This window comes from Oenanthe melanoleuca, chromosome 2 (genome assembly GCF_029582105.1).
Source record: "Oenanthe melanoleuca isolate GR-GAL-2019-014 chromosome 2, OMel1.0, whole genome shotgun sequence".
In the NCBI taxonomy this organism is placed as follows: domain Eukaryota; kingdom Metazoa; phylum Chordata; class Aves; order Passeriformes; family Muscicapidae; genus Oenanthe; species Oenanthe melanoleuca.
Window position 1 is genome coordinate 91,938,775 of NC_079335.1, and position 13,043 is coordinate 91,951,817.

General features: G+C 45.6%; 1 protein-coding gene across 2 annotated transcripts in view; it reads left to right on the forward strand.

Moving 5' to 3' along the window:
• Positions 1–12,387, forward strand: part of KCNG2 (potassium voltage-gated channel modifier subfamily G member 2) — a 51,730-nt gene extending 39,343 nt beyond the window's left edge. The window contains exon 3 of one of the 2 annotated variants that reach the window (XM_056484699.1): positions 10,039–12,387. In XM_056484699.1, coding sequence (XP_056340674.1) covers positions 10,039–10,830 — 792 coding nt within the window. In that variant the 3' untranslated portion in view covers positions 10,831–12,387. The remainder of the gene's footprint in view (positions 1–10,038) is intronic. The other variant, XM_056484698.1, reaches the window with a different exon arrangement.
• Positions 12,388–13,043: the final 656 nt, after the last annotated feature.

The window sequence follows — 13,043 nt, forward strand, 5'->3', positions numbered from 1 at the left end:
ACACCCCCAGATCTTACAGCAGGTTACAGGGTTGCAGAAACCAGTAAAATTAATATGGGTCAGTAAAACAGAACTGGCAGTGAGTGGGAGGCAGGAGGAGAAGAGCTTAAAAAAATGATTGAAAGAAGGAAGAAACTGGAGTAAATAAGAGGGGAAAATACACTTTAGAATGCCATTAAGAATCAGTTGATTTTTTAACATAATTAGTAAGTGGGAGAGGGAGAACAAGACTGAGGTTCTTTTGTAGTGTGGGACAAGCTTGTGGAGGAGAAGATGGAAAGAGGATGCTGGATTTAGGAAGACCACAGTTCTAGGCAGTGGATACCTGTGAGCACAGCCAGGTGCCCCCAACATCATCTTTTCCCCAGGCATTAGGTAGGTGTGAAAGCATTGGGAATGCCACTGCTTTGTCACAGCCCTGGCTCCCTTGGGCTGGTTCTTTTGGAGGGGTGTGCAGGCGTTCCCATTCCCTGGGGAAGCTGTTGGAACTGCACCCAAGTGTTCTTGGCAAGAACTCAGCCCTGCTCTGATTCTGCAGTTTTATGCTGGATTGATTTAAGGGAGATAGCCCTCATCTTTATTTCTGCAGTCCTGCCCTGTCTGTGATGAGCAGGTGTGCTGCAAGTGCCAAGTACCATTACTCAAGCTTTTCCAAGTGACAACTGAGTCTGTCATGTTATCAGAGCACTAGGATAGAAAATACAGTTCTTCAGAAATCAGATTTGCTAAGTTGCAGTGTAACAGCTTATTCACATGAAAGCTCAGGATCAAGCATTTGCTTAGATTTACAGATACTGGATTTTTTGAAGAAAAGCATTGTAAACTTTCAATGCTCTGATGCCTCTATGAGAGCTAGAAAAGAGGAGACTGAGAAGGAAGATTTCTATTAATGTAAAACCAGGGGAAGAGGGAAGCACTTGTCAGCAAGGACACTCTTAGTGCTTTATTATTCTCTTGGGGATTTTTACTTTCAATTCACTGAAAAAGTGGGTCAAACCCAAGAAAAGCATTCTGGAAATCTGGAAATCTAGAAATAGAAAATTGAAGGTAATTTCAGTCAGAAATACTAAGAACACTGGTGTTTCTAAATTGAAACCATTCTTTGGAGGATACCTTGGCTTGGTGAAATCCTCATTCTTTCTCCTGCCTTCCTGCCTCTGTCGGTGGCAGAGTGATTAACAAATCCTGTGTGCTGAGCTGCCCCCTGAGGCCAGGCTGGGCAGGTTGTGCCTGGTCCAAGCACAGTGGGCTGTGCAGGAATCGTGGGCACACCTGGACCCCTGTGTCACCCACGGGTGTTTCCCAGACAGGGGTCAGCTGCAGGGCAAAGACAGGCAAGCCAAATGGGCTGTGAAATCCTGCCTCAAATGCCATGGGAGTTGAGGAGTTTCAAATACAATACTTTGTTCTCCTGAAACTGTGTCTGCCTGTGTAGCTGTTCATCTTCAGACACCAATGGCACTGAATGGTTGTAAAATTGCCAGAGCAGACCCCAGGTACAAAAGTAGTGTTTTGATTTAAAATATTTGTTCAAGCAAACAGCAGTAAATCTATTCTTGTACATATAGGCTGTAATTCTCTAAATATTAGTAACAGCCTGCTTATGTCTTACACTCATGCACAGACAAAAGCTGTAGACCAACCAGGTGGGGATCTCAGTCCCCAAGGGCCAATTCCAGCAGCCCCAAGAGATCATTTCCTTTGCCTGCCAAACCTTATGGGCAGGCAGGGCTTGGAGGGGTCCTCTGAGGTGAGCACAGAGCCCTCTTCTCATGAGAACTACATCACACCACCAGCCCTCAAAACTGAGAAGCTTCATCTGAAAGGTCTCTGGTCTTCCCTGATCTTTTGGGAACCTCATGTGTCTTCTAGAGTCCAGGTTCTGAAAGCTGGTGTAGCTATTTCTTCTCTGGCCAACTCTGGGTTCCCTTTGCACATAGCCAGTACAGACTGAGCACGTGAGGTCTCTATCCTTCACCCTCCTACCTCCCCTGCTGTTACTGCAGTTATTCAGCTGATGGTGCTGCCCTTCCCAGCTACTCCTGGACACATCTGCAGAAAATGTTACCCAGGGGATATCACTCCTCCTTGTATTATAGTACATCCCCTTGCTCCTGGTGTGTGGGGTGATCAGAGTGGGAGGTAGGAGCAGCTGGCTGGTGGAACTCACACTGTTTCCTTAAGATGTTCCCAGCCATAGTGACAGAGTCTGAGGAGCTTTAAGACATTGGATGTCTTGACACTTCTCCCAGCCTCTCTGGATTAGGTGCTGTGCTGTTCCTGACAGGCATCTGAAAATCAGGCAAGTTGATGGTGTTCTGTTTCATAGATAATTCATGGTCTGTTTTATTCTTTCTATATTTCCTGCTTCTTGCTGATTTTAGGTTTTGGTTGCTTTCCATAAAGTACAACCAGATAGCATTTTTTTCCCTCTAGCAAATACTGTTGCTGTTGGAGAAGTGTGTGCTAAAAAAGGGTGCAGGCATGGAGAGCTAGTTCAGAAGAAGGTATTAATGAGAGGGCATTTTGTTCATCTGTAGCACTACTTACCTGCTTCCCATTCTTCTCAAAAACTCTGCAGGGGCAAAAAGAGGCAGGATAGTGGACCAGAGAATATATCTGCATGTGTCAGGGGCAGTAGGTGAAGGAGGCAGGGAAATAGAAGAAAGCTTTGGGATCACAGTAAGTCTTGCCTGGTAGGTAGGTGATGGAGTCCCTCCTGTCTGTGTATTTCTCCACTATTCAGATGTATATGCCAAATCCATGCAGACATCTGTAGCATTTCCAGGGAAAAAGGTGTCAGTTAAACAGGTCTCAAAGGTCAGTATTGATGGCTTAGGAACCCAAGGCCTACTTGCAGTGTCTAATTTTGGTTGTACAGTTTGGGACTTAGATGGCCCAAAGCAGCAGCTGCTTGTGGATTGGGCAGAGTAACCCAAGGAAACCCAGCTGGTTCCCTCTGCAGCCTCCTGGATCAGGGGTGCCATCTCTCCTCTCTTTTTAGTCTGCAAGGGTAGTCATTGTGAGCTCCTCATGTGGTCTTCTCTTCTGACTCTCAGACCCTTTTCTGAGATTTCCATGATCATAGCCAGCTGGCTTCACAGTTATTAGCCAGAGGAGGAATTTGAGATGTATGAAAGGCACATGCAGGTATCTTGGCTGCATGACTGCAAGTGAATAGCACAGAATGCAATTCCACAAGTTGATGAGACTCTGGCTGGGTATTTTAGCACACCCTGCAATCACCTTCTAGCAGCTGCCATAGTCTTTGGCATCTCCCTTGTTCCTGTTGGTGTTCCATGTTTATTTGCAGCTTCACTGGCAGGATGAAAATGACAGGCTGAGGGGTTTTGAGAAGTGGCATTTTGGGGCTGTGCAGTCTCAGGATCAAGGGAAATCCAGAGGGGTAAGCAGGTGTAACTCCTGCCCACCTCCTTACCCTTTCTCCTCAACAAAGACAAGTTTTATAAGAATTGTCTTATGCACAAAGGTAGCAACAATCCTCCCTCCCCTCGGAAGGCACAGGTTACCTTTGCTGGTAGCTGGATTAAAGATGAAGCAGGAACTAAACTCGAGTTAGGGATCAAAGTATGGATAGCAGTAAGCAGAGGACTCTTTCATGGCCCTTTGGTGACTTTAAAAACAGAAACTGTTACTTTAACTTCATAGCCAGCCAGCTTTGAGGACAGGCTGTGCAGTTATCTGAATCATCTTTGTTCAGGAGCACAGGGAAATATTGGGAGCAGGCTGACTGTGAGTTCAGCCTGACCCTGGCGTCAGTGGCAGAAGCCTGAGCTACAATCCCTGTGTCTGTGGGTGGTCAGAGTGTGGGGAGCTCCTGAGAGCCAGGGCAGGCAGGGTGGGATGCTGCCCTTCCAAGGTAGGTCACATCGCAGGAGTTGTTCACTTATTCCTGCTGTGAAAATTACCTGGATGCTTCCACCAGAAAAATCACTTTTCATCAGAAAATTGCCTTTCATCAGAAAGTGCCAGCGTGAGCAATTCCTTTGAGTCTCATTGGTGAGGCATATTTCTGGGAATGTTGCTCTTTCGCTGGAATTTTTCTCAGGAAAGGCTTGTTCATTTTACAGTGACAAGAGAGGGCTGATGACCCAGCACCCAGTGCTCCAGGCACTCCCACACACGGGCACAGAGCCAGGTGCAAGCTTCCACCCTGCTCTCATAGGAGTAGGAGCTGGGTCTCTCCAAAGCCCAGCAAAGTCCCCAAGTGTTGGGCTGCTGAATAGTTGGTAGTGGAGGAGTGTCTGTCCTCTGAATCACCCTGCAGATGTTCACTGAAACAGGCGGCTCAGCCTCCCACCCCAATCCAGGAGGAGCACCCTAAGCCTCTGGGCTGGGGATTGTAGGCAGACTTGTTGGTCTCTTTGTCTGCAGGTCTCTTAACACACATCTCTGATGTCAAGATCTCAGTTGCATCAGAATTTCAAGTTCCACATTGTTGTTAAAAGAGTTTGAGCTGATGTGCACAAAGAAACACTTGAAATGTGTGACCTGAAAGGCTCAAGTAACAAGGGACAAGTGGACATGAACAAAAATATCATTTTAGAAATGTCATGATTTTCAAGCTTATGTAAGTACTTTTGTTGGGATTTCTTTTTTTCTTAACATACAGATTTGACAGTAAGGGAAATCTCACTATAGGGTCAAAGTGGGCAGCATTGAAATTTCTTCCTTCAAAGTGCTGTGGAGCTGCTGACCTTACAAAAAAGTGCATGGAAAGCAGCACAAGAACTGGGGCAGTTAGAGGTGATCTGGCTTTTGACATCTTCTAATGCAGAGGGATTAGAAGATGATGTCAAAGCCTGCAAGAATCTAAGGAAGAGTCACAATTTCTTCTCAGGAGACCAGAGGACAAAGGCAGGGCCAAGAAGTCACACAACACACAGTGGAGAATTTTTCTGAGGTTCAATACAGGAAAGCACAAGTGAAATGGACCCTGCAAGCCAAACCAAAATGTTTCTGAAAGATGTTTGCAACTTTTAGACAGGCCATACAGAACAATGAATACAGATGGATTTGAACTCGAGTGACACCATTTTTCCTTTTTGTAATTTTCCTTTTGCCAAAGGAACTTCTGGCAAAGAAAACGTTTCTCCAGAAGAAGGATGCTGTGCTTGGCTTTTTGACAGCAAATTTCTATAGGTCCTAATGAAGGAGACTCACTTTAATTGGACTGCACAGAATTACTCACTGATGCCTTTCTCACTTTCTTTCCTTGTGCCCTGTGTTGACATTAGTATATAGCCCTCAAATCCTGTGCAGCTTCAGATAATTTCCCATACTCAAGAAATTTCTGCACAAAAAAAAAAAAAACCCAACAAAACAAAAACAAAACAAACAAAAAAACTAGTCATGGTTTCAAAGAAACAAATGTGAGCAGATAAATAAATATATGCACTTTGTGAAGAGCAGCTGTTTTTCCTGCAGCTCAATTTCATCAGTCTATATATGAAAAAGTAGTGATAAAAATGTATCCATTAGATTACAGAGTGAAGAAATTTTGTTACTTGGTATAAGGGAGAGCTGTTTTGCTTATAAAAAGTGAAAGGCAGTATGTTCTTAATGAACGTGTTTATGGCCACAAGTTGGTATAGCTCAATATTTTTTGAGAACATACAGATTTGATGAAGACCTATTTTGAGCAGGATGCCATATTCTGTTAGGACTTGGGGTTTTTTTGTGTTCCAATGGCTGATTAATTCCTGGGTTGGTTTTTTTTTCCGTCTGTATGTGTGCCTTTCTGAGAATTTTTGCTTTGTTTTCTTGAACGGAAAAACCTCAAAAAACCAGGCAGAATTACAGTTCCAGTTGACAGGAACACATAGTTAGAAACTTTAGAAAGCAAAAAGCTGCCTTTTTTTTCCCCCCTTTCTTAACCAATGCTGTAGTCAAACAGGAAAAAAGATCAGCAACGACAAGTAACTGCAACTGAAAGACATGAAATGCAAAGAACATGAAATACAATTTTGTGTTGCTGTTTTTGATAACATGTGAGGATAGTAATAGGTCATCACCTAGTTGATATTAAAAGATGGTCCAAGGGATAGGAAGACATTTTATTAGTGGAAAAAAGAGATCTCTGGCAGGTTGATTGAAACACAGGTCTGTTTTCTAAAAGCATGTTTAGACCCTCTTATTCTTATGACAGCCTTTGGACAGAGCCTGGCTTGTTCAGATTGTGATAGGTTAATAAGGATACTGAGCAGTTGCTGGACATAATTATGTATTAGCTGGAAGGGGGGATTGTCTCATCCTGTTGAAGTGACCTCTGTGTAGTAGAACATTATCACTCCACTGTACTGAAAGTAAACAATTAGACTTTCATATTATTTGTCAGCTGTGGAGAGGGGGGAGAGTGGAAAAAAGCCAGGGCCCAGCACTGGCTCTGGATGGAGGAAATTTCAGGTCCTCATTATCTTGATGGGCAAAGATGCAGCTTGGTTCTGCAGTGTTGGATTATCCAGGCTCCACATTCCATCAAGCTTCTTCAGCTTGGCTGAACAAAGGTTGCCAGGCTGCTCCCACACTTGGGGATGCAGTTCTGCAGGAAGATTAAAGGCATAAGTAGCAATGCTCTAGGTCTGTGACCCTACACAGGATAAAAATGACAGAATGTGGGAGAGCACACTGAGTCTTCCACAAGCCATCTTCCCTGGTAGCCCATTAGTGAGGAACAATCTTCACTCCTGTTTCCTCCTACACCAAAACTCACACACAGAAGCACTTCAGAGAGTCTCCTTTCCATATGCAGCTAATAGAAAGTGCTGGAGGAATTAGGTGCCAAATTAGCTATTAATCACCTTAGTGACTTTGTAGGTTTATTTTAAGGCTAAATTCTCCATAGGCTTCACTGACTTTCCTGAAACTTCTAGTGGCATGGAAAGACTATACATGTACATCAGAATCCAGAACACTTCCTGCCAGATAGGGCTCTTAAGGAAAGGTGTATCCCAGTTTCCAGAGATGGTGGTCCAAGTAATGGTGCACCTGGCAGAGGAAGCAAATTTGCACATTTGGTTACACAAGCCATAGCTATTCTTCTCTGGGTTGTCATCCTAACACCTCAATCTGATCCTTTTAAACACCTGCAAGGTTAGGATGAAGAGCTGCAAATCAGCTCCAGCCATTGCCCTTAGGTGTGAGATATATCCTGATGAGAGATTCCCAGGCAGCAGAGCTCTGGGACAGTATTGGTTTTTGGGTCATAAGGAGAGAAGGTGCAGTGGCACAGGCAGAGTCCTTCCACTGACTTTGTCAGAGACAAAGAGCCAGCTTTGTCTCTGGCTCACAGAGCCAGATTTATGTTGGGGTGTGAAAGCATCTTGATTCTGTATTTGATAGGAGAGCCTGACAGCATGATTATGCTGTGATAGGAGGAAAACTCCTAGAAACAAAATCTTATATCCTATGTGTATTTTGATTGTGACAAAAATACTTAGTTATGACCAAATTAGTTTGGTGAGGCAGATATAAATAAGCCTCCCTCTAGTGTTCACACCTATCAAAATTTGGAATTTAAAGACAGGCTATCTAAGATACTATACTGGTAAAATAAGATTATCATTCCTCCCTGCAATATGTTTAAAATCTTGACAGTAATTTCAATGGGACAAGTAATTTTTCTCTCCATATCAGCATGACCCCCTGGGAAACAGTGGGAGGTACATCATGTGCCAATTGGAAGTGGAATACAAAACAAAAATGCATAAACACAAGGCATTACAATCTTTTATTGTGGTTACTACAAGGACCATAAATGCTGGCTCTGAGGATTCCTTTTCACATCTGTTTTTCTTGTTGACATCTCGTTATTGTCTCGGTCTGTTCTTATGTGTAACATGTGCAGGGTGCCTCAGCATTTTAGTTATCATATTGAGATAACCCAAGGCTTTGAGTTCAGTGTGATGACACTGCTGGCAGTGCAGCAGCCTTTGAACCATACCTAGTCCCTCCACATTTTGGGGAAGGCTGCAGTTAGCAAAGAGGGCAAAAGCCTCATCAGTCTTCTGCTGATTATTTTCCAAACAGGGAAAAAGCCTGTGCACACACACTTCCAGAGGGATGAAGTTAGGATGTCATTAAAATTTTCCTTGGCTCTTTGTAGCCAAAGACTCCTGTGGCTGAGTATGTGGGCAGAACTGTTTATACATGTGCCAGCTTCTCAGCTTCTGCAGTGCTGAAATGGCCTCACCATTGTCTACTGATGTTTTATTGCTATAATTTGGCATAAGCATGTAAAACAAGGTTGGGCATTGGGACCCAATACCTGTTGCATCCAGTGGGAGTCACACACCCCACTAGCATGGAAGGACTCCTTACAACAAACTGTTTCACAAACTGTTCAGACTGGTACACTGAATAAATATACACTTCCCTTAAATAAGTATGCACTTGCCTTCCACACAAAGCCCCCATATACGAGCATTTATACAAGCATATACAGAGGAAACAGCACTAGCCCTATAATTGTCCACATCAAAATCTGTTTATTTGGAGAAGCTGTTATTCAGCTGGAGGTACCAAGAGTGATATAGCAGAGAATTGCCACAGTATTAACAGCCAAGGAGTGGCCAACACCAGCATTATTGTTTATTGCCTTTGCAGTGCACTGAGGCTGACTTGTTTGCAAGCATCATAACTAAAGAGCCAGAGCTCTCTTTATTTGCCAAGTGAGCCTACAGGGAAGAGCAGGGAAAGAAAGCTTGGGGAAGGTCACTAGTTGTTACAGGTGCAGGAACTAAAACACGTATCTCTCCATACCCCACTCTATCTATATCTATGGTATTTTTTCTTTTAGAAATGCCTACATTTCTCAGTAGTTTATATAAGCTTTTGACTGTAGGGGTAGTGTGTTAATAAATGTTCACTGGAATATAAAATATGTACTGTATTTAGTGAATAATAGATTATAGATAACTCCAAGCATATCACTTAAAATGCTGTAGGTGTTTATGAGCCATTAGTAAGCAATTTATTATTGATCAGGAAGGGAAGGAAGGATCACACATTTATTACAGTCCATGAATCTTGTATTAATCCTTTTTCAAAGGTGTTAAAGTCTTGGTTAGAAATTAAGTGCGAGCCACTGGCCTTTTAGCAGTAGGCTGATAAGATCCCACCAAGTTCTTGGCAGCTTTGGGATCCTCCAGAGCATTGTTCTCCTGTCCTGTAGTCAAACATTGTTGTGACCAGTGACCTCTCTTTGAGCCTGAGATCACTCACCGCACAACATTTGGTGGTGTTAGAGTTCTTGTTTTTCCAGCTCCCAGCTCGAGCACTTCACAGCTCTTCGAAGGAAGAGTCAGAAGCTGTTTTCTGAGGTTTCCAAGGTTGTTTATTCTTTCTTATCTAAGGAATTCTTTCCCTGACCTACAGAGGTCTGTCTAGCATGTCAGTCAGAGGCACACTGCCTGCCCTCTGGGCAGGTCTTATCTTTTATACCATAAATTACATACATGATGTTTACAATTACTTTCCAATACATGACACTTACATTACACTGTCCAGCTTTCTCTCAAACCAATCCAGAAGTGCCATCCTAACCCAAAAGATGGATGCCACGAAGAAGAAGAAAGACATACCACGCCCAAATTTCTCCATCTTGGCTCCGGACCCCTTATTACAAACAATTCTATAAATTTACTTTTCTACTTTCTAACAATCTAATTCATGCTCTTGTTTTTTTGTGACTTGTAATTCTTCCCAAAATGATGGTAATTTTTCCCAGGGACTGAGATCAAACCCACATGGCTCTTGGGCACTGTGCCAAGGCCTCTGAGCCCCCTGCCCGGGTCTCTAGGCATCCAGGGAAGCCAGGGGAATATCCTGGATTCCCACAAAACATGTAGCCTCTGGTTTTAGTTCCTCTCAGCAGCCATGATTTTACATTGGTACATCACAATTCGTATCAGTTTCACACGGCGCATTCCTTTAAGAACTGACACTCTCTTTGTTTCACTGCCTGGCTAAATCTGTTTCTTCCCTCTTCTGTGTGTTTCCCGCTCCCGTTCTCCCCAGGGTGAGTGCTCACGGAAGTGCTACGACATCTTTGTGCTGGAGACGGTGTGCGTGGCGTGGTTTTCCTTTGAGTTCCTGCTGCGCTCCATCCAGGCAGAGAACAAGTGCGCTTTCCTGAAAACCCCGCTCAACATCATCGACATCCTGGCCATCCTGCCTTTCTACATCTCCCTGCTGGTGGACGTGGTTTCCACCAACAGCAGCAGCAGCAGCAGCAGCAGGCCGGGCGGGGGGGCGGGGAACAAGTACCTGGAGCGCGTGGGGCTGGTGCTGCGCTTCCTGCGGGCGCTGCGCATCCTGTACGTGATGCGGCTGGCGCGGCACTCGCTGGGGCTGCAGACGCTGGGGCTCACCGTGCGCCGCTGCACCCGCGAGTTCGGGCTGCTGCTGCTCTTCCTCTGCGTGGCCATGGCGCTCTTCTCGCCCCTGGTGTACCTGGCTGAGAGCGAGCTGGGCGCCAAGCAGGAGTTCACCAGCGTCCCCACCAGCTACTGGTGGGCTGTCATCTCCATGACGACTGTTGGCTACGGGGACATGGTGCCTCGCAGCATCCCCGGACAGGTGGTGGCCCTGAGCAGTATCCTGAGCGGCATTTTGCTGATGGCATTCCCGGTCACGTCCATCTTCCATACCTTCTCCCGTTCCTACAGCGAGCTGAAGGAGCAGCAGCAGCGAGTAGCCAGCAGGCAGGTGCGCCAGCGGCAGGAGAACACTGAGCTCCCAGGTGGGGACAGCGCCACATTCCCACCAAGTGCTGCTGAGCAGGAGGGTCTGCCCTTGGCGGAGCAGTAAGCCAAGAGAAGCTGAACAGCTGAGGATGTACGTCGGCAGCACAAGAAGCAGTGGACAAGGGAGGTCGGTTCTGCAAGAAGAATGCCTTGAACTGCATAAATGAGGGGCAGACACACCCAAGGTTTCTCTAAAGACCAACTTCTGATCTTAAGGGACCTCTGAAAGGTACCCCTATAAATTCTACCAAGTACAGCTCTGCTCCATTGCTTTTCTTAGGGCTTTTCTATTGAGCAAGTATTTTGGGTACGCCCAAGGAGCAGCCATTGAACACAGCCAGCCAGCAGAATGTAATGTGAAGCACAGCCCGTGCCAGGTGCCATATGGCAGAGCAACCAGCGTGCCACCTCCTCCCCGCCCTGCTCAGCAGCACTCCCTGTGCCAGGGGCTGAGCGAGGGGCTCCCCGTGCTGCCACGCCCCACAGCACCTTTGGGCAGCACCACCAAGGAACACAAACCTCAGGCAAGCCAGGGGGCGAGGGCAGGAGAAGGGCAGAAGCATCCCTTCAGCTTTACCAGGGGCTTGCTTCTGTCTTCTACAGATGAGGCAGCGCAGCCGGAGCTGCCAGCTCTGAATTGTGTGTGAGCACAGTTTGCATTATTTAGTAGAGATGCATATTTGCCATCCTAAGCTTTATATCTTAGTCCCATGACAGAAATACACATACAAAAATCATCCTGACTATGGTACTAAATGTTAACTTGGTTATTTTTCCTTTGCTAACAGTCGAATGTAAAAAATAACCATTACAAATGATGACGTTTCTCCACTTTCTGTTAACTATTTCCATCTCTCATGTATCAAGAAATGTGTTTAACAGGCAACTGAACCAATCTGAACTACATGTAGCTCAAGAAAGGGAGGGTGATGTTAGACCAGCAGTGTTTCCCAGCTCTGTAGTGTTCCTCAGCGGAACACCAAGTGCAGTCTTGTGCAAACAGGAGTAGGGAGTGGTACAAACCCAGGGAAGCCAGACAGACACTTTCAGTGCTCCTCTGCATTAGGAGTAGCCTTTTGGTTTTGCTCTCCTATTAAGAAAAAGACAACCCTTTCATTATAATGAAAAGTATTCTGGCTCTTCCTGATTCTCAAAGGATTTAAGTCAAATTTGAAGGGAAAATGAGTTCATATGGTGGCATCTGCATGTTTGCTTACTGATGCCAGCCCCATGCATGAGCTTTCCAGCCCCCACCCTGGAGGAGCTGTGTTGCTGGTCCAAGGCAGGATGCTGTGTGGGTCTCTCAGTGCTCCTGCAGGTGGGATGTGATCAGGGAATGGAGGGAGATGGGACCCAACAGTCTCTTGTACCTACACTCCTATTGTGCTAAAGCCATGCAGTGTTACCCTCCATATTATCCACCCACCAAGAAGGGAACAAAACCTGATGTATTGAAGATGGGATTTGTCTGGTCTGTTGTTTAGGGTTTTTTGCCTCAGCATATGTTGTAAAACCAATCCTACATTAGCAAACTCTCATATTAAGCCATTCCTTATAGGAATGAAGCAAAGGACATGGAAAAGTTAGTTTATTTTAATAAAAATTGAAAGCTTTGTTGCTGACTTTTTGTGTCTGGTGATTTGGGTGTGGAGGGCGGTGTTTCACCGTGCTGATGTGAAATAACACGTGTTACTTGTTGCTGAGCACTGCAGGAGATGGAGGCGGCAAAACTGAGCCCCCCTACCCTGCAGGATGCACCTGAGTCAGCAAAGCCCAGCTGTATTGAACTGCAGGCAAAGCAAACACAGGTGCCCACACCAGGGCTCTGCCCATCCTTCATGGCCCAGCAGCACCAGAACACATCTGCTCCTTGTGCTAGAGAGCAGGCCAAGGGCTGGTGGCTGCTGCCTGGGCTGACTCAGACTCCTGGCAAAGCAGTGCCAGCCCTGGGTTGCTGTGACTCATGAAAGATTTTAATTTTATTGGTTTTTTTATTCCCGGCACAGGCATTTCTTTTATTAGGGATTATTAAGGTCTGACATCAGGGATACAGCTTTGCAGCCAGCAAAGGGAGCAGTGGAGGGGGACAGTGTGGCCTGGTGCTGAGGGGCAGCACTGCATCTTCTGGTGGCATTTAAATGCTCAGTGTGAAGGTGGCACCCAACAGACTCTCTAGGTGGACTCACAAGTTCACTCCTCGTGGTGATTTGGTTCATGCACACCCAGGTGTGTTTCGTGCTCAGTCTCCAGTGTGAATGAAGTGACCATGGAGGGTGC